The sequence below is a fragment of the Cervus elaphus genome, chromosome 12 (genome assembly GCF_910594005.1).
Source record: "Cervus elaphus chromosome 12, mCerEla1.1, whole genome shotgun sequence".
NCBI lineage: Eukaryota > Metazoa > Chordata > Mammalia > Artiodactyla > Cervidae > Cervus > Cervus elaphus.
In genome coordinates, this window is record NC_057826.1 from 696,471 (window position 1) to 717,595 (window position 21,125).

At 38.8% G+C, this 21,125-nt stretch overlaps 1 protein-coding gene across 2 annotated transcripts in view; it reads right to left on the reverse strand.

The window, feature by feature from the left end:
- Positions 1–21,125, reverse strand: part of CTDSPL2 (CTD small phosphatase like 2) — a 75,839-nt gene that overhangs the window by 49,401 nt on the left and 5,313 nt on the right. For both annotated transcript variants that reach the window (XM_043920407.1, XM_043920406.1), the window contains exon 2: positions 1,372–1,581. In XM_043920407.1, the coding sequence (XP_043776342.1) occupies positions 1,372–1,557 (186 nt within the window). In that variant the 5' untranslated portion in view covers positions 1,558–1,581. The remainder of the gene's footprint in view (positions 1–1,371; positions 1,582–21,125) is intronic.

A 21,125-nucleotide genomic window follows, 5' to 3' on the forward strand; every position in this document is an offset into this window, starting at 1 on the left:
ATATGAACAGAAGTCAGAAGACACAGGAAAAAAAAAACCCAAAAAACCTATTTTCATTTCTGGTTGTTACCTTTCAGGAACAAGATAACCAAGAAAAAGATGACCAAGATGCTAACCTATTATCATATAATGCCATATAATAAAAACTAGAACTATTTAGCCAGGACAGTGATTGAGTGCTTGCACTTGCACAAGGAGAAAAAGAACATGTGGGAAAAGTAAAGGGTAGGTATACTTTCTTCAAGATGAGGAAGAACTTCACAATATTTAGAGCTGTTCAGAGAATGAACTTGACACAGTGATGTTCTCATCAATAGGGCTAATGACAACCCAACAGAAATTTAAAGATTCAGGAATTCTTGTTTCTGGAAGGAATTTTATCTTTTTTATACAATAATACTAGAGTACATATAGCCCTATGTAAATTAACTCAAAGAAACTTTTTAAAAATTATACTTAAGATTAGCAAAAGAAATCTATCATTATGAAAAAATAACATTTTATTTTTCTACTTACCAAAGTGACAAATTTACATTATAAGAAACTTATCATATATAATAATCTTAAGAACACAACAGTAGTAAACAGTGATAATAAAATCAACATATAATGAATAATAACGCTATTATTTACAGAATGCATTAAAACTTCTCAAACTGCTTTTCCACCTGTTTGCCATCTAATCTGAGGCAGACAAGGTAACTAGTATTAGTCCCATTTTACTGTCTTCTTGAGGCTAAGAGGGGAAAATGCCTTTCCTCAGAATTCAAGTTGGTCCAGAGTATGAAGTATGAATCTAGAGCTTATGCCTCCTGCTTAGTGTCCTTCCTTTCTTTCTTTTGCCACATGGCCAGTGGGATCTTAGTTCCCGAACCAGAAACTGAATCCAGGCCCATGGCAGTGGAAGTGCCAAGTCTTAACCATGGACCTCCAGGGAATTCCCCATTCTTCCTTTAATAATTTTGCTCTCCCTTCAATGAATAAAATATTTTCATTGTAGAAGTGTTAGAATTCAGACAGATAAATCATCTTCCTAATTAGACAATGTATCAATATAAACAAGAAACTAACTTATGTTTGAAATTAAAAAAAAAAAAAGAAGAAAATAAAAGAAATAAGTAAATGACTAAGAAAAAATTTCTTTTACTTCCCATAATATGAAGCTGAAAAAACAGAAGGCTAACTGGATCAGTTAAGTAGAATACTGTTTTCTTGACCGACCATTATTTACACGTAAATACTCAACACCAAAATGTAGACACACTTCGTTAAATTGGGCTCTAGCAATATTAGATTTCACATCTTTATATGCTTAAAGAAAACAATCTAAGTTTCACTTTTAATGATAATATTAACAGGTAAAACCATTACTTTGGGTGTGCTTCCTTTAATGAATTTCTTAATTGAAGACAACAAGCCGGTTTCATTCTTCGGTGTTTTTTCTCCTCCTGAAGGCAGGCTATCATCAACTTCTGAGTATTTCCTCTTTGCTCTGGCAGTGCGTTGTGTTTGGATTTGATTTGATTGCTGAGAAGCTTTCCGTGTTCTCAGTCTCATCTTTTATGGGTGCCACATGTAAAACTATAAAAGAAAAATAATACAGGTTATTAAAATTAAACCTAGCGTACCCACATGTGCCCAGTTTACATAGGTTTGTGGAATCTTAGTTTCCCTGACGGGGACCCCAAAACCAGGCCCTCAGCAGTGACAGTGCAGCACCCCAACCTCTGGACCACCAGAGGATTCCCAGGAAACTAACTTTTTAATTGAAAGGCACGGTGCTTTGCATTTTATTACATTCTTCCAAATAACATTCCCACAACTTCCGAAATATTATACCCTGTGATCTAATAGTGTGTGCACATTCCTTTCAGAATATTATACTGCCTCCAACCTTGCTGACATTACCATTTATTTAATCACTCATTCATTCAACAAGTATTTATTGGGTAAGTAAGTACCTGGTAAAACAAGAGAGAGAAGGTTTTTACCCTCTGGAGATCACAATGTAGCAGAAAAAATCCTTAAGTCATTGAATGAATTAGCTCCAAGAACACAATTCTAACAATCAACAAGTACACAAGTGTGACAAGAATGACTCGATCATTTCACAGGATTTGATCTTACCACATGTAACGATCCTTTAAAAACCAAACTCATCTGGCTCAAGCTGCTGGAGTAGAAGGATGGTGCTCTTCTGCGAGAGCTAACTCCAACTAGCCGCTAAACCACCATCAACAGGAGGATGCTGTTGGGCTCTAGCCCAACCAGAAAAAAAGACACCCCACGTCCAAAGACAAAGAAGAAGCCACACTGAGACAGTGGGAGGGGCACAATCACAATAAGATGAAATCCCATGCCCACTGGCCGGTGACCCACAAACTGGAGAACAATAATACCAGAGACGTTCTCCCGCTGTTGTAAAGGTTCTGAATCCCACATCAGGCTTCCCAGCCTGGGGATCCAACAAAGGGACTAGGAATCTCCAGGGAACCTGACCTTGAAGGCCAGAGGGATTTGTTTATAGGACTAGGGGAAACAGAAACTGCAGTCTTGGAGGGTACAAAAAATGTAGTGCACACCAAGACCCAGAAGAAAGGAGCAGTGACCCCACAGGAGACTGAACAAAAATACCGATTGGTATTGGAGAGTCTCCTGTAGGGGTGGGGGTCGGCAGGGGCTCGGCACAGAGATGGGGTGCTGGCGGCAGCAGATGGGGCAGGCCCCCTCAGCGTAAACCCTCTTGAAAGTCACCATTAACCCTACCATAGAGCCTGTAGAACCCAGGGCCAACTACCAGGGAGGGAGGGAAACCCCACTCATCAGCAGAAACTGGGTTAAAGGTTTACTGAGCGAGGCCCTGCCCACCAGAGCAAGACCCAGTTTTTCCCACCACCAGTTCCTGCCATCAGGAAGCTTACACAAGCCTCTTAGCCTCCTCCATTAGAAGAAGCAAGAACCACAGTCTCACACCAGCTCAAACAGAAACCACATTATCAAAAATTAATTAGGATGAAAAAGCAGAAAGTTATGTCCCAGATTAAGGGACAAGAAAAACAACTAAATGAAGTGGAGATATGCAACTTTCCAGAAAAAGAATTCAGAATAATGATAGTGAAGATGATCCAGGATCTTGGGAATACAATGGAGAAGATGCAAGAAATATTTACCAAAGACCTGCAAGAACTAAAGAACAGAGATGAACAGTACACTAGAAGGAACAAAATAACTGAGGCAGAACAACAGATAAATGACCTGCAGGACAGAATAGTGGAAATCACTGTCACAAAACATAATATAGAAAAAAGAATGGAAGAAATGAAGACCGCCTAACAGACCTCTAGAACAACGTTAAACACAACAACATTCACATTACAGGGGTCCCAGAAGGAGAAGAGAGAGAGAGAAAGGACCTGAGAAAACATCTGAAGAGATAATAGCTAAAAAATCTCCCTAACACGGGAAAGGAAAGTCAACCAAGTTCAGGAAGCACAGAGTCCCAGGCAGGATAAACCCAAGAAGAAACACACCAAGACACATAGCAACCAAACTGACAAATGTTAAAGACAGAGATAAAATATTAAAAGTAACAAGGGAAAAAAGGACAAATAACATACAAGGGAACTCCCATCAAGCTATCAGCTGATTTCTCAACAGAAACTCTACAAGCCAGAAGGGAATGGCATGATATATTTCAAGTGATGAAAGGGAAGAACCTACAGCCAAGAATACTCTACCCAGCAAGACTCAGATTTGATGGAGAAATCAAAAGCTTTCCAGTCAAGCAAAAGTTAAGAGAATTCAGCACCACCAAACCACCTTTATAGTAAATGCTAAAGGAACTTCTCTAGACAGGAAATGAGAAGGAAAAGACCTACCTACAGAAAATAAACCCAAAACAATTAAGAAAATGGTAATAGGATCAAATGAACCAATCAAAAGACAAGAGAGGCTGGCTGGGCAGATGAAACATGCGCATACATGTACTTCCACTTACCACGTCACTGTGCTTGACCCCCCCCTCCATTGTTTGTAATTATTTTATATTGTTAATCATGCTCCCATTAAGGCTTGCAATTGTAATTACCTTCTATTTTTTGTCAGGCTGTTGATTGTGAAAACTGACAGATATCTTTTACAATTGTGATTATGTAACTATTACTCACTTAATACTACTGCATCATGACTGGTCAACAGAAAAATGATAGAACTCTATATCACCCAGAACTACTATTTAATAGAAACACATGTAATCACTTTTTAAAATCTAGATGCATATCAGAATTATCTTGACATTTTTTGAAAAATACAAATGTCCAAGTATCAATTTTTTTTCTCCAGAGCTCCAGATATGTTTCTAATGAGCAGTCATTTTTTAAAAACAACTGGATTATATGATGATCTTTTATCTAGGTTGTTTCACTTTCTCTGTTTCATATTCAGTGTTCCCATTTCACTTAGTTTATGTTTTCCAATTTTTCCATCTCTTTTTGATGTTCTTTCTACTATCAAGCATAGTAGAAAAGCTTTGTATAGACATATATAAATAATATATACAACATGTGTATTTTAGAAACTTATGAATTTTTGCCTAACTAAAAACTTTATGACATTTTGATTCCACTTGTTTGACTTAGTGTGAACAGAATGCTAAATTTCTGATTTAAAAAAACAGACATGCAACAAGCAACAAAGGTTTATTGTACAGCACAGGGAACGACAGTCAGTATCTTGTGAAGTGAAGTGAAAGTCGCTCAGTCGTGTCTGACTCTTTGTGACCCAATGGACTATACAGTCCATGGAATTCTCCATGCCAGGATACTGGAGTGGGTAGCCTTTCCCTTCTCCAGGGGATCTTCCCAACCCACGGATCAAACCCAGGTCTCCTGCATTACAGGCGGATTCTTTACCAGCTGATCCACAAGGGAAGCCCAAGAATACTGGAGTGGGTAGCCTATCCCTTCTCCAGCAGATCTTCCTGACCCAGGAATTGAACTGGGGTCTCCAGCATTGCAGGCGAATTCTTTACCAACTGAGCCATCAGGGAAGCCAAGCTTTCAAAACCTCAGGTTATCTCCATTTGCACTTGCAATTTCTAGCCCCTTTCAGTGTTTTTCAGATGGCTACCACTGTTTCAGCATCAAATCCAAACTGAAAATATTCAGGCATGGCATTATCCAATAGAACTTTCTGCAACGATGGAAAATACTGTGTCTGCACTGTCCCATACGGCAGCCACTAGACCCAGCTGAAAACGAAGCGCTTAACACGCAGCTACTGTGACCGAGGAACTGAATTTTTAATTTCACTTCATTTTTATTAATTTAATTTTAAATAGCCACCTGTGCCTAGTGGCTATCATATTAGAGAGTGCATGTCTAGAGGACGAATCTTATAATAACCTATAATGGAAAATAATTTCAAAATTAATATATATGCATATGCATAACTGAGTCACCTAACTGCACGTGAAACATATGACTCCACTGCGTCTCAGTGAGATATATGTATTAGGGGAAACTCACGTATCAGAAAGAAAACATGAGGGCGTCAATCTCAACCCTCTCATTTTATTGATGAGAAAATTAATGACTGGCAAAACTGTCCCAAGACTCAGTAGTTGAGAATATTCCCCGAATTAGATCTGTTGAAGAGACGACTAAGAATAGAATGAAAACTACTATACTAAGAATTAAGAGATGTTACTTCTAATCCTACTTCAATCATCACTAAACTACAGCCACTTAACTACTTTTTCCCCTATATAATGAATACATTCATCTTGATGCTCAAAATGAAAATGGATTTAGAAAAGGCTATAAAGTGCAGAGGACATACAACTACTCACAGCAGTGAATGCAGTCCCAGAAAGGTCTGACCTGTTAGGCACGCTAAACTCCTAAAGGTACAGAAATTCTTGGCAAAGAGTAGGGTCTTACAGACAAATTAACAAGCTGAAGAAGTGATGTCTTTAATAACCCAACACAATGTCCACAGAAAAAGAGTTAGGATGCCTCCCTTTTTTAAAATACAGAAAGTTCACACATGCGCACACACAAAATCTATTTCAACCAAAAAACCAAACTCAAACGCTTCACCAGAAGAGTACCAAAATATTTTTCAAAATAACCATTTGTTTTTCATCGCCAAATGGTGCTCAGTTTTTAAGTTGTCATCCCCAAATAAAATAAATACTTTTTTCCTAAAGAGTCAATGTGAACTTCTAAAGGGATTTACTCAAGGCATGTATTACTTAAAAAGTCTATTTACAGTGTGTAAATTTTGTTTTAATTTCCTTGTTCTTCAGCACAGCACTCCTTAGAAAAGGAAAATTCCCATAAAGCAAATGCAAAGGGGAATTTTTCACAAAGAAAGTTGTTTGTATTTGATTTTAAATTTTTTTTAATATTTTCAAAAATATCTATGAATGAACCTGTCTTAAATCCAGAATCATTCAGTGAAAATGAAATTCAGACATCAACATCCACAAGCATGCTCACTGGCTCCTGTCTCGTCTACAGCACTGTGCAGCAAAAGCAGCCTAAGACACCACGTAAACGCGTGGACACAAACAAGCGTCTAGAAGCACAGTCGTCCAACCACAGGCAGTAGGCTGCAGACAGGCACTAAGCGACTTTATGACAGAAAATCAGACTATTCTAAACTTTTCAATAGCAATGCTTCATGCCAGATGAAAATGGAATAATATATTTAAAATAAAATAATCAAGGGAAGAACACACAAACCAAAGATTTTATATCCAACAAAAATAACTTGCAAAAATAATGGCTATGGACAAACTATTACCAATATGTAAGAATCTGGGGAATACTGTGCTCAGGGAATCCTTCCTGAAAAATTTAATGAGCACTTCAGAAAACCAAAGTGACTACAGGTATTCCTTTAGAACCACTGGAGATTGTCAAACATATAGCTACTCACAGTTATCGCGCATGTAATAGCTATATTCTCTGACAACATAAATGTAGATTTACTCAACCATTTAAAAGTGAGGGAGAGACTTTCCTGGTGGCTAGGACTCCAAACTTCCCCTGCAAGGGGCATCTATTTGATTCCTGATAGGGAAACTAAGATCCCACATGCCACCCAGCACGGCCAAAAAAGAAGGAAAGTAAAGGAAGAGTGGGGAGAGCACTGCCAAAAAAAAAAAGAAGTGTATAGTGCTTCGGTAATCATATATACCCTCTTCAAATCTTCCAGTATTGGTATTGCTACTCTGATACTGCTGTGAGATTAGTTTAATTAATATTTTGATTTCTAAGTCCAAGTCTGTCATCTACTAGGTTCTTGAGAACCAAGACACAGTATGGAACAAAACAACAGGGATGCAAGACAGAGAAAGTTAAAATAAAGTTCCTCAAATTCTGACTAGGGCCAAGTTAAGATGTCAACAAATCCTGTCCTCAAAAAGCAACAATACAAATTGGACAAACGACAAAAACTACCGTATCAGTTCAGTTCAGTTGCTCAGTCATGTCCGACTCTTTGCAACCCCGTGGACTGCAGCATACCAGGCCTCCCTGTCCGTAACCAACTCCAGGAGCTTGCTCAAACTCATGTCCATTGAGTCGGTGATGCCATCCAACCATCTCATCCTCTGTTGTCTCCTTCTCCTCCTGCCTTCAATCTTTCCCAGCATCAGGGTCTTTTCAGATGACTCAGTTCTTCCCATCAGGTGGACAAAGTATTGGAGTTTCAGTTTCAACATTAATCCTTCCAATGAACACTCAATGATCTTCCAGATCATTGGACTGGACTCAACCAGTCCTTCCAATGATTTCCTTTAGGATGGACTGGTTGCATCTCCTTACAGTCCAAGGGACTCTCAAGAGTCTTTCTCCAACACCACAGTTCAAAAGCATCAATTCTTTGGCACTCAGCTTTCTTTATAGTCCAACTCTCACATCCATGCATGACTACTTGGAAAAACCATAGCCTTGACTAGATGGACCTTTGTTGGCAAAGTAATGTCTCTGCTTTTTAATATGCTGTCTAAGTTGATCATAACTTTCCTTTCAAGGAACAAGAATCTTTTAATTTCATGGCTGCAATCACCATCTGCAGGGATTCTGGAGCCAAAAAAAAAAAATAAAGTCTGTCACTGTTTCCACTGTTTCCTCATCTATTTGCCATGATGTTACAGGACCAGATGTCATAATCTTGGCTTTCTGAATGCTGAGCTTTAAGACAACTTTTTCACTCTCCTCTTTCACTTTCATCAAGAGGCTCTTTAGTTCTTCTTCACTTTCTGCCATAAGGGCGGTATCATCTGCATATCTGAGGTTATTGATATTTCTCCTGGCAATCTTGATTCCAGCTTGTGCTTCCTCCAGCCCAGCGTTTCTCATGATGTACTCTGCATATAAGTTAAATAAGCAGGGTGACAATACACAGCCTTGACGTACTCCTTTTCCTATTTGGAACCAGTCTGTTGTTCCATGTCCAGTTCTAACTGTCGCTTCCTGACCTGCATACAGGTTTACAGGAGGCAGGTCAGGTAGTCTGGTATCTCTTCAGAATTTTCCAGTTTATTGTGACCCACACAGTCAAAGGCTTTGGCATAGTCAATAAAGCAGAAATAGATGTTTTTCTGGAACTTTCTTGCTTTTTCGATGATCCAGCAGATGTTGGCAATTTGATCTCTGGTTCCTCTGCCTTTTCTAAAACCAGCTTGAACATCTGGAAGTTCACGGTTCACGTATTGCTGAAACCTGGCTTGGAGAATTTTGAGCATTACTAGCATGTGAGATGAGTGCAATTGTGCGGTAGTTTGAGCCTTCTTTGACATTGCCTTTCTTAGAGATGGGAATGAAAACCAACCTTTTCCAGTCCTGTGGCCACTGCTGAGTTTTCCAAATTTGCTGACGTATTGAGTGAAGCACTTTCACAGCATCATCTTTTAGGATATGAAATAGCTCAACTGGAATTCCATCATCTCCACTAGCTTTGTTTGTAGTGATGCTTCCTAAGGCCCACTTGACTTCACATTCCAGGATGTCTGGCTCTAGGTGAGTGATCACATCATTGTGATTATCTGGGTCGTGAAGATCTTTTTTGTATAGTTCTTCTGTGTATTCTTGCCACCTCTTCTTAGTATCTCCTGCTTCTGTTAGGTCCATACCATTTCTGTCCTTTATTGAGCCCATCTTTGCATGAAATGTTCCCTTGTTATCTCTAAATATCTTGAAGAGGTCTCTAGTCTTTCCCATTCTATTGTTTTTCTCTATTTCTTTGCACTGATCATTGAGGAAGGCTTTCTTATCGCTCCCTGCTATTCTTTGGAACTCTGCATTCAGATGAGTATATCCTTCCTTTTCTCTTTTGCTTTTCATGTCTCTTCTTTTCACAGCTATTTGTAAGGCCTCTGCAGACAGCCATTTGGGTTTTTTGCATTTCTTTTTCTTGGGGATGGCCTTGATCCCTGTCTCCTGTACAATGTCACAAACCTCTGTCCATAGTTCATCAGATACTCTGTTTATCAGATCTAGTCCCTTAAATCTATTTCTCACTTCTACTATATAATCGGTAAGGGATTTGATTCAGGTCATACCTGAATGGTCTAGTGGTTTTCCCTACTTTCTTCAATTAAAGTCTGAATTTGGCAATAAGGAGCTCATGATCTGAGCCACAGTCAGCTCCCGGTCTTGTTTCTGCTGACTGTATAGAGCTTCTCCACCTGAGGCTGCAAAGAACATAATCAATCTGATTTCAGTGTTGACCATCTGGTTATGTCCATGTGTAGAGTCTTCTCTTGTGTTGTTGGATAAGGGTGTTTGCTATGTCCAGTGCCTTCTCTTGGCAAAACTCTGTTAGCCTTTGCTCTGCTTCATTCTGTACTCCGAGGCCAAATTTGCCTGTTACTCCAGGTGTTTCTTGATTTCCTAACTTTGCATTCCAGTCCCCTATAATGAAATGGACATCTTTTTTTGGGTATTAGTTCTAGAAGGTCTTGTAGGGTCTTCATAAAACCATTCAACTTCAGCTTCTTCAGCATTACTGTCTGGGCATAGACTTGGACTACCATGATATTGAATGGTTTGCCTTGGAAACGAACAGAGATCATTCTGTCATTTTTGAGATTGCATCCAAGTACTGCATTTTGGACTCTTTTGTTGACTATGATGGCTACTCCATTTCTTCTAAGGGATTCTTGCCCACAGTAGTAGACCTGAAGAGTTCATCTTTCAGTGTCCTATCTTTCTGTCTTTTCATACTGTTCATATCATATCATACTGTTCATACCATATCAGCACCATGGAAATCAACCAAAGGCATACAACAATCTGAGAGTACTTTAAAAAACACTCAACTATCAGCAAAAACACTGAAGTGTCTGAAAACAAAACAAAACAAAACATTGAGAGCCTGTGTCATTCTTGTTCGGGGCTGCTCCACTCTACACCCATCTGCAAGCACCCAAAGTCTGGCAGGCTGAGAGGGCTGGTAGCTTTGAGATTACCATAAAAAAAAAGCTCACATGATTGAGTGCAGTTGGACAATGACCACATTCTGGTGGTATCATCAGTTTAAGTGACAACTCTGGTGTAAGCGATCATTTCTGTGGCAGAACTAGGAGGACCCAGTCTTCCCCATCCTTGAGCTCTGGGGCTGCTGGGACAATATTCCTGGCAGAGGAATACACGCACAGCAGCAACTGCAGAGGCACAAGCTAGCACGCACTCCTGGCCAACTCTGCAGCTGTATGTAAGAACACAGGGGATACAAAGTGAACCCATGTAAAATAGGAGCTGGAAAAGACCTGCAAAAGGCCTGAACTTTGAAAGTGCACCCCACACAAATCCACAGGTAGAGACAGAAGCATTACTGCACAAGATGTTTAGGCATATTTGTTCAATCATTAGCTTACCAGAAGGCAATGCAGACATCAGGGTGTGCTCTAGTAATCAAAGCTTCAAAATTAAAACAAAAATTAAAAAACAAAACAAAAAATAACACCAACAGCAAACTAAGCAAAGTCATCAGTAGCTATATCCTGCAGGAAGGCATATTCCACAGATTTTGCCTATGGGAATTATGAAACAACCAACCTTCAGGGAAAAATTCTGAATCTAGAGTGGCTATATGTTATCTAAGGGGCTGGTTTTCAACAAAAAATTATGAGACACGCAAAGAAACAGGAAAAAATGACCCAAACTTGGTGGGGGGAGGGGGAAGCTGTGAATATGTATTATATGCCAGGCTTACAACAATCCAAGGAAAGAAATGGATAACTATTTAGTTCATGAAAGACAAAATTCACTCTTGATCCCTTACGAATTTAAAAAATTCTCTATTTCAAGTGGACATATTTTTTATCTAAAACATATGTTGTTAGAAGTCTTTAAAAGCACAAAAATACGATAAGAACTCACATGATTCCTCAGTCCAGAGATGACTGAAATGTGGATGTGTATTACTGACTGTCTAACACATGGACATCTTACTCAGTAGTTAGTCACCCACAGTTACGATCTGACTTGTTTCTCCCATTTTACACTACTGCTCAGTCACTCAGTGTATGGCTCTGTGCAACCCCATGGGCTGCAGCCCACCAGGCTCCTCTGCACATGGAATTTTCCAGGCAAGAATGCTGGAGTGGGTTGCCATTTCCTACTTCATTTTATTCCGTTAACTCCCTACTAATATTCTCTGAAAAATATGAGAACGTAATTTTTAATGGCCACATAATATTCCAACATTCAGATAAATGTTCTACAATTTATATGGCCACTGACCTGTCAGGAAATTAAACTCTTCATAATTACTCACTAATATCACTTCAAATGTAATAACCTTATATACAAATTTCAGTCCAAATATCTGATTCTTAATTTCTTAGAAGGGAATTTATTAGGTCAAAAATGGTTAACACTTTAGTTAGTACCTCTAGAAATACTAACAAAGTATTTTTTGGAAAGATGGTTTCAACCAGCAGGATACAAAGAATCTGACTAAATAAACATCAGAATTTATTTTTAATTTTCAAAGTGTTTGCTAATTAAAAGTAAAAATTATTTTAAATTATAATCATAACTAATAAAACTAAACATTTTAATTCTATTTATAGGTTACCTACATTTCACAATTTTTTAAATGTCTATGGATGCCCTTTTCTCATTTTTTCCCTAAGAATCTAAAATACTAAGGCTGAGAAAAATTTTGGTTCAACCTTCCCAACCAAAACAGAAACCTCTAAGGTAGCATTCCTGTCTAAAGGTAATCTAGAATCTGCTAGAATGCTTAAAGAGACAGAGTTTACTGCATAATAATGCAAACGTTAAGAAATATTAAATGAACTCTAAACAAAAAATCATTTTTAAACTGAGTAAATCCTGCAAATATGTACTGTCACTCTCCTCACTTAATAAATGTCTAAGAATTTAACTCTAGCAACTTGGTTAGCCATAATTTTCCCTGTTTTAAACACGAAGTTTAAAAATTATATAATCTTTTTTAGTTTGCCAATTAAGGCCTAATTTTGTGGAGTTTAGGTATTTGCAATATTTTTCCCCAACTCCCCAAAATAACAGAACTATATTTAACACTTTAAAATAAAGGTTTAAATGTCAATGCTTATCTGAATACAGAAACATAATCCAACCAAATATTACACACAATCAAAGCACTGTGTAAAAAGTACCATGTTGGTTTTCTGGTAGGTTGACTTCCGAAGACCCAACTGTCAACTCATTCATTCCAAACATAAAGTAACTGTTTCAGCTACAGAAAAGGTTAAAGTGATATATAATGAATAGCTGTCCTTTAAAAAGTAGTACTCATTATTACCATTTCACTTTTTTCATTATTTCCACTCTATGACAGAAAGAAAATAAGATGGAGACAATGGCAAAAGTGTGTTACTCTCCAGATTAATTTCAATAAAAATAACCAGCAATGTAAAAATAGTCTCATTAAAAAAATTTTAATTAATTAAAAAATTTATCAAAATTTTCAATTTTCTATACCCTGCTTTGTTTTTTACTTCTGATCTTTTTCTAACAGTTATTCACAACGGGTGATTTTACTGCAAACAAAGGGCTAAGCAGGTTAAGAGAAAGAGCGGTTCTGGGAAAAGATAAGGGAAACTATAGAGGAGCTGCTGACCACAAGATAGTTTTGGGGGAATCAGTGTTTAGGTAAAAAAAAGTAATCTAGGGCCAGTTAAGAAATTATTCTCTTTCTTTAGTGCCAGTTTAGCCAATTTGAACACTTTTCTTTGGTTCAAACCAAAGAGAAGGCAAGGGAGTTATCTCCCAAGCAACTTGAGACCAAAGAAGTCACGGAATTACAAACTACAGCTTCCAAAAAGAGAGCTACCCTGACTAGTAACTGGAGTTTCGCCTAAAGATCCATTTTTATACATTTAATAGGGCTCTGCCTATGGGAAGGAAAAAGCTGGGGAAAATGCCACTACCAGCATAACAAAAACTACATAATTAAACTTTTCCTGAAAAAAGAGAGAGCTGAGGACCCAGGCCAACCAAACAAAGATACAAGATAAGACAAGCCCTTTCTAGGAGACAGGATGTAAGCACTGGCTTACCTGTGGCAGAGCAAGCAGAGACAGTGGTGCCATAAAAGCAGGTAAAAAGAATTCACCTCAATTGTTAATATAAACTCCTAAAGGCAAAGTGCAGGCAAGCACAGGCCTGTACCACTCCTGGGAGCAGCAGACACAATGGGAACCCAGACCTATTTATAGGCCCTCCGCCACAGACCCCTACCAGGTGCTCACCATGTGGGGACACGAGACTGGAGAGCCTTCCTCTGTGACACAGAGCTGAAGACTGGAGCAGCCGGGGGCTCCCTACCAGATCCTTCTTCTCTAAGGAACAAACACTGGAAGGCAGGAGGAAGGGGAGCAAGGGCAGTGCCCCGGAGCCTAGGTCAAGACGTCACTAGGATGGGGCAGAGTGCAAGCAAAGCCCTCTACTGATCCCTCTTCACGACTGCAGGGGCAGGTCTCGGGCCGGGATCTCAGATCACCTAAGGCAGGGTCTTCCAAACAAGATGTGTAAAGATACAAGGCCCAGTTTGGCATCCCGCAGCAATATCACTGAAAGCCCACACCCGCTCTGACGCCCAGAGCCTATCCAAGACTGAGACTGGATGAGGACAAAGGACTTCCAGACTCCATCACCAGGTTAACAAGCACCAACTGCACTTACCTCTGGGAAAGGGTTAGGGGCACCTCGATTCCACACAGAGCTACAGGCACGCAGGGAAAGCCAAAATCTGGGAGTCGACTGGGAAAACCGAGGAACACTTTCTCATACCTCCACTTCTAGCCTAAGCACAAGGTAACACTAGAGAAATCTGAAGCCAATGGTGCACTTGAGGTATCCTGTGAAACAACAAAACCAAGACAGCTTGACGGAACCCTCTAGACTATGACACAGGATATGCAATTTTCCAGGTATAAACACTACTTAGTCTTTCCTGCCCTATTCATGATACTCAGAATTCAATAAAATACTGCAAAACACACTCTCAAAAAGAAGAAAATACCACCCACCATCAAAAAGCAACAGAAAATCAATGAAGTTAAAAACAGAAAACTTAGTAAAACCAAAAGTTGATTGTTCTTTTTTTTTTAATCAATAAACTGATAAACCCCTAGCAAGAATGGGGAAAAAAAGAGAGAATACACAAATTATCAATATTGAGAATAGTTCAGTGAACACTCCTATACATCCTGCAGCCATTAAAAGAAAAATAATAGACTACTACAATTTTATGCCCACACATTCAACAATTTAGATGAAATGGTCAAACCTCTTAAAAAAAAAAAAAGTACCACCAAAGCGCACAGGTAACCTGATCATATTTTAAAAAACTGAAATTGCAGAGAAAGTCTCCAACATAAAAACTCCAGACCCAGATGGCTCTGACAGGCTGGGACCTGGGACCCTTTTGCTGTGGTACTCCAAAGCTTGCGCCTGGACAAACCTCTCTTCCAGCAACAAAATTACAAAGAAACGGTATGGGACTAAAAATAACTGCCTGCATGAGCAGTTGAGGCAAATTCTGGACAAAAGATACAAACAGACCAAAAAAACCCCAACAGCCACTTTTGAAGAGCCTGGAACAAAAGCAGGGAGTCCCAAGCAAAAGCAAGACACTAAACATGCCCTCTGCACTCAACACCACCTAAGGGGTAGACAAACCTCCTAAGCCACCCCTCTGGCCCTGGACACACCCCTGCACTCACCCCATACAAGGAACAAGCCCGCTTCCCCACAGGGAGCAAGGGAATCTGTTCCTTGGTCTCACTTCCATATGCTGCAGCAGGGCCCGGATAAAGTCTTGCCCGAGTTTCTTCTTTGGCTTCTGGCCAATGTCTATCAATTGGGGAAGGTTAAGAACTCTGGTTGACTTCAACTTCACTGAAGAATTCTACCAACAATTTAAAAAAAAACCAAACAAACCATCCTCGGCAAAACCCAAATCTAAACAAAACTCCTCCAGAAAAGAGAAGGGAACACTTTCCAATTTATTTTAAGAGGCCAACATTTCCTCACCAAAACCAAAGACAATAGGTATTAGTTGGGCCACGTACCGCCAGAAATTACCTACATAATATCTGCAATAGTCTAATTTCATTACCTACACTTAAGAAAGTTTTACACATACATATACAATCTCATTTTGGTAATTCTATCATTTACATTACAAATTAACCATCCTCTAAGTTCTTTAGAGTTCCATTACTAGATAAGTTCTCTGTTATCAGCAATAATAAAATAATACAAGTAAAGATTGGAAAATAAGCTGTTGTTCAGGGGCTAAGTTGTGCCCAACTCTTTGCGATCCCCGGGAATGCAACACACCAGTCTTCCCTGTCCTTCACCACATCCCGGAGTTTGCTCAAACTCATGTCCGTTGTGTCGATGATGCCATCCAACCATCTCGTCCTCTGTCATCCCCTTCTCCTCCTGCCCTCAACCTTTCTCAGCATCAGGGTCTTTTCCAACGAGCCAGCTAGCCAAAGTATTGCAGTTTCAGCATCAGTCCTTTAATGAATATTCCAGGTTGAGTTCCTTTAGGATTGACTGGTTTGATCTCGTTGCTGTCCAAGGGACTCTCAAAAGTCTTCTCCAGACCACAATTCGAAAGCATCAATTCTTCGGTGCTCAGTCTTCTTTGTAGTCCAACTCTCAAATCCGTACATGACTACTGGAAAAACCATAGCTTTGACTATATGGACCTTTTTTTGGCAAAATGACATGCTGTCTAGGTTTGTCATAGCTTTCCTTCCAAAGAGCAAGTGTCTTTTAATTTCATGGCTGCAGTCACCAGTGATTCCGGAGCCCAAGAAAATAAAGTCTGTCACTGTTTCCATTTTTTCTCCATCTATCTGCCATGAAGTGATGGGACCAGATACCATGATCTTATTTTTTTGAATGTTGAGTTTCAAGTCAGCTTTTTCACTCTCCTCTTTCAGCCTCATCAAGAGGCTCTTTAGTTTTATTTCACTTTCTGCCATTAGAGTAGTATCATCTGCATATCTGAGGTCTTAAGATACTTCTCCCAGTAATCTTGATTCCAGCTTGTGCTTCATCTAGCCCAGAATTTCATATGATGTACTCTGCATATAAGTTAAATAAACAGGGTGACAATATATAGTCTTGTCATGCTCCTTTCCCAATTTTGAACTTGTCTGTTGTTCTATGGCTGATTCTATGTGTTACTTCTTGACCTGCATACAGGTTTCTCAGAAGACAGACAAGATGGTCTGGTATTCCCATCTCTTTTAAGAATATTTCAGTCTGCTGTGACCCATGCAGTCAAAAGTTTTAGCATAGTCAATGAAGCAGATGTTTTTCTAGAATTCTCTTGCTTTCTCTATGATCCAACAAATGTGGGCAATTTGATTTCTGGTTCCTTTGCCTTTTCTAAATCCAGCTTGTACATCTGGAAGTTCTTGGTTCACACGGTGCTAAAGCCTAGCTTGAAGGATTTTTGAGCACTACCTCACTAGTATGTGAAATGAATGCAATTATACAGTAATTTGAACATCTTTGGCATTGCCTTTCTTTGGGACTGAAATGAAAACTAACCTTTTCCAATCCCGTGGTCACTGCTGAGTTTTCCAAATTTGCTTACATACTGAATGCAGCACTTTAACAGCATTATCTTTAAGGATTTTTAAATGAGTAGGTCAGGGAAGTAAATCTACCACTGAAATAGATACAATTTAAGTAGATTATATCACAAAACAAACATAGCAAGCAATAGAAGACATTTCAAGCCTAAGAATTCATGACACTAGAGGGAAAAGTATATAATAGAAAACATTTCCACTTTTTCAACATTTGAACCAGATCTCATTTCAGGAATAGAAAAGTTGATTGTTCAGCAGTCTAATATGAGGCAATTAAGTCTGCTTTCTAAGTATCTGCAGTTTTTGGGGGTGGGAGTGGGGGCTCTTCCAAATTGCATCATTAATTCTTCTTCTTCTAGCTTCTCTATCATCTTTAAAATTTCAGACTCTCATCTAACAGCTTTCTCAACACTTCTACTCTGCACCTCAAATTCAACTTAGCCAAAGCTGAATTCACCTTTCCTATCTCACCCCATTCCTTTTGTATTTTTGCTACTCTATTCTTTTTGTTTTTTCTGCCGCACTGTGTGACATGTGGGATCAAACCCACACCCCCTGCATTGGAAACACAGTCTTTACCACTGGACCACCAGGGAAGTCCCCCTACTCTATTCTTGATCACAAGTTATCTGCCTAATCAATCAAGCCAGAAGTCATCCTAAACACCTACTCATTCTTCTCTCCCTTGTCCCCTAAAGTCAGTCACCAAATCCTAACGATTCTACCTCCAAAATATTTCTCAGTCTGTCCGCTTTAAATTCATCCTCTGCACTCCACAAATCTGCCTGTTCCTGCCTACCAACTCCCTTCAAAATAAAGACTAAACCCTAGTAATATATATAAAGCCCTCCAAGATCTACCTCTCCAAATCTTTCTTCATTGCTATCTGCTGCCTCCCTTTTTGCAATCCAGTAACAACAGCTTCCTGCCCACGTGGCTATATCATGCTTCTCCTTCTGTCCTTACTTCATACTCCTTCCTTTCAACTGATTCTTATCCTCATCATTTACAGCTCAGCCCAAGTATCATACACCCCAATAAGTAACCACCCCCACACGCCCATGCCTGTATAAACCTGCGACTATCTCTCTGTAGCTCTTAAAAAATCGTATTAAAATAATCTGTTTATACATATTTAACTGCACTAGATTGTAAGAGTGCTGAAGGCAGAGCTCTTATAACTCCAACAACATGGCAAACATAATAGCTCAATCTTTGTTGAACTGAATTGTAATTTTTTTTCATTTCCCTCAAAGAGACTACAGAACGGAGAAAAAACTGTATCACTGAAACACAAAATCCTCACTGCAGTAATCAATTCTTGCTCACAAAAAGAGGTCTACAAATAAAACTAAAAATATTCCTTCCTCATAAGATTTCCTTCCTCTTCACAAAATCCCTGACCCCAAGCAATACTGGATGCCAACAATTATGGTTGCAAATAGTCTTGTGTGAACAAGATTACAATAATGATATGAGCATAATCTCAGTTGATAATTTGCTACAGAGGTCTTAACTACAAATTTCTATCAACAACAAAATAGTATATTGTATTTGAAGGATTCTTAACAAATTATCTAAAGCTAACCTAATGTGCATTCTTTCAAACAAATTTTTGCTAAATAAAAGAAAAGGGAAACAAAAGTGGGCCAAAAAATACAAAAAATAAAAACTATTAAAAAGATCACAAATCAGATTTTAAAGGCAACAGTTTGGGTTTCCCCATAAAATATAGGTATATGTAAGTTATAAACTGGCTATATAAAGAAACTATAATTGCAAAGTTCTGGAGTAGGCTCCTGAGTGAGTTACTAGAGGAATAGCCCCTGGACTGGGAGGCATCAGTCCTGAATCTACCATGTTAGCTGTAACACTGATTAGACATTGATTAAGATATGCAATCATTCTAGCAATCATTTCATTTCCTCAACAGCAAAAGAAGTTATTGGGCATCGTATCTATGCATTTTACTACAAGTAAATTTTACCTTAAAAAAGATCTGTCAAAACAGGAGATGAGCCATTAATTAATCTGAGCTGTTTTTATTCTTCTATCACATACAACTCATCTAGAAGCACCCTAATTAAGACAAACATTTACTATGTGTTAAAAAGTCTTCAGATGGTTCATCATTAAGCAAACAAAGACCAGATGACCCCTTTGGTCTCCTCTAGCTCTAAATTTCTACAAGTCTATTAATTTATACTCTATTACAGACAGTAGCACTATTCAATTTACACTTAAGAAAATGCTAAAAAATCACTGCCTTAATTACACCCCATGACAAAAGTATCAGCATCTGTTTTCACTGTCTCTTCCAGTTGCATAATCTGAAATTAACAGGTTCAGATACTACAACTGTCCACTTTTACTCTCCACTACCTTCCCAAACCCTTCATTAAAAGACTTTACAGAAGGAAGAGATTTCTTGGTCTCTCCTACTTATCATCCAACAAAAGTCAAAAGTCAACCAGAGCAGGAAGATTAAGCAGAGGAGTATTATATGAATCATCAACTTCAAGACAGGGAGATTCTTTTCATTGAGCCCTTCCCAACAAAGTGTGTGATAAAGTGGTCTTTTTAGGTTATTATTACTTGATATGTAACTTTCTCTCTTTTAAAACTATATAACGTTATAGAATTCTTCAAAAACTACTAAATATAAACATAATAAAAAGTTGAAAAACACAGGGAAATGTACAAAAAATAAAAGAGCTACGGAGTTAGGTTGATGAAATTAAGACTCTTTAAAGTTTTCTTCAATGAACAACCGAAATTTTTAAAAAACACTTTTTCTAAAACCATGATTAATTTTTCTACAGAAACAAAACATATGGGTTGTTAGATTACTGATGAGTAAATGCTCAATGAAAATATAAACTGATTTTTTTTAACATTTATTTATTTTTGGCCGTGTTGGGTGTTCATCGTGGCACATGGGACCTTCTGCCGCTGGATGCAGGCTTAGTTATTGGCGGCGAGTGGGATCTTAGTTGCCCGACCAAGGATGGAGCCCGGGCCCCCTGCACTGGAAGGCAGATGCTTAGCCACTGGACCACCAGGAAAGTCCCTGACCTGATTTTTTAAAGATGGCATTATTCAGTTTGTTGATCACTAAGGCACAGCCACCAACATATGTGTTGTTTTTTTTTTTTTTTTTATATATATTTATTTATTTAGGTATTTGGCTGTGCCAGATCTTAGTTGTGGTATGTGGGATCTTTAGTTGCAACATGTGGGATCTAGTTCCCTGACCAGGGGTCGAACCCCGAGCCCCCTGCATTGGGAGCTTGGAGTTTTAGCCACTGGACCATCAGGTAAGTCTCGACCAACATATGTGTTTTAAAATACTACCGGGGCTTCCCTGGTGGTACAGTGGCTAAGAATCTGCCTGCCAACTCAGGGGACACAGGTTCGATCCCTGGTCCGGGAAGATTCCACATACCACAGAGCAACTAAGCCCATGGGCCACAACTACGGAACCCGTGTGCTGCAATACTAAAGCCCGTGGGTCTAGAGCCATGTTCTGCAACCAGAGAAGCCATGGCAGTAAGAAGCCCAGGCACCTCAACAGCAACTGCAGAAAGCCCCAGCACAGCCACGAAGACCCAGTGTAACCGAATAAATAACTTTTTACAAAGCTGGGGAAAGAGGACAAGGTGATGAAAAGGGAAAATGATTTTTTAAAAAAATACTATGTCAGGACCCCAACTTAAAACTTTGTATATACTCCGCAGAAATACCATTAGGGCAAAAATCAGTATTTGTTATGTACAGAATGAGACAGCATGTACTTCTGCTGAAGACAGACTTGTATTTCTTTCACCTAAGCTTTAAAGGAATAGCAATTTGAAGACTGTTGTAATTTTAACTACCTGCAACATAACTTACACATGTTGTAAAAAGAGCATTCTATTACACAGCATGAAAAGAATTCATACCAATAAAACTTTATAACAAGATGTGCTATTCTAGAAAAAATATAAAATTATGAATTCCT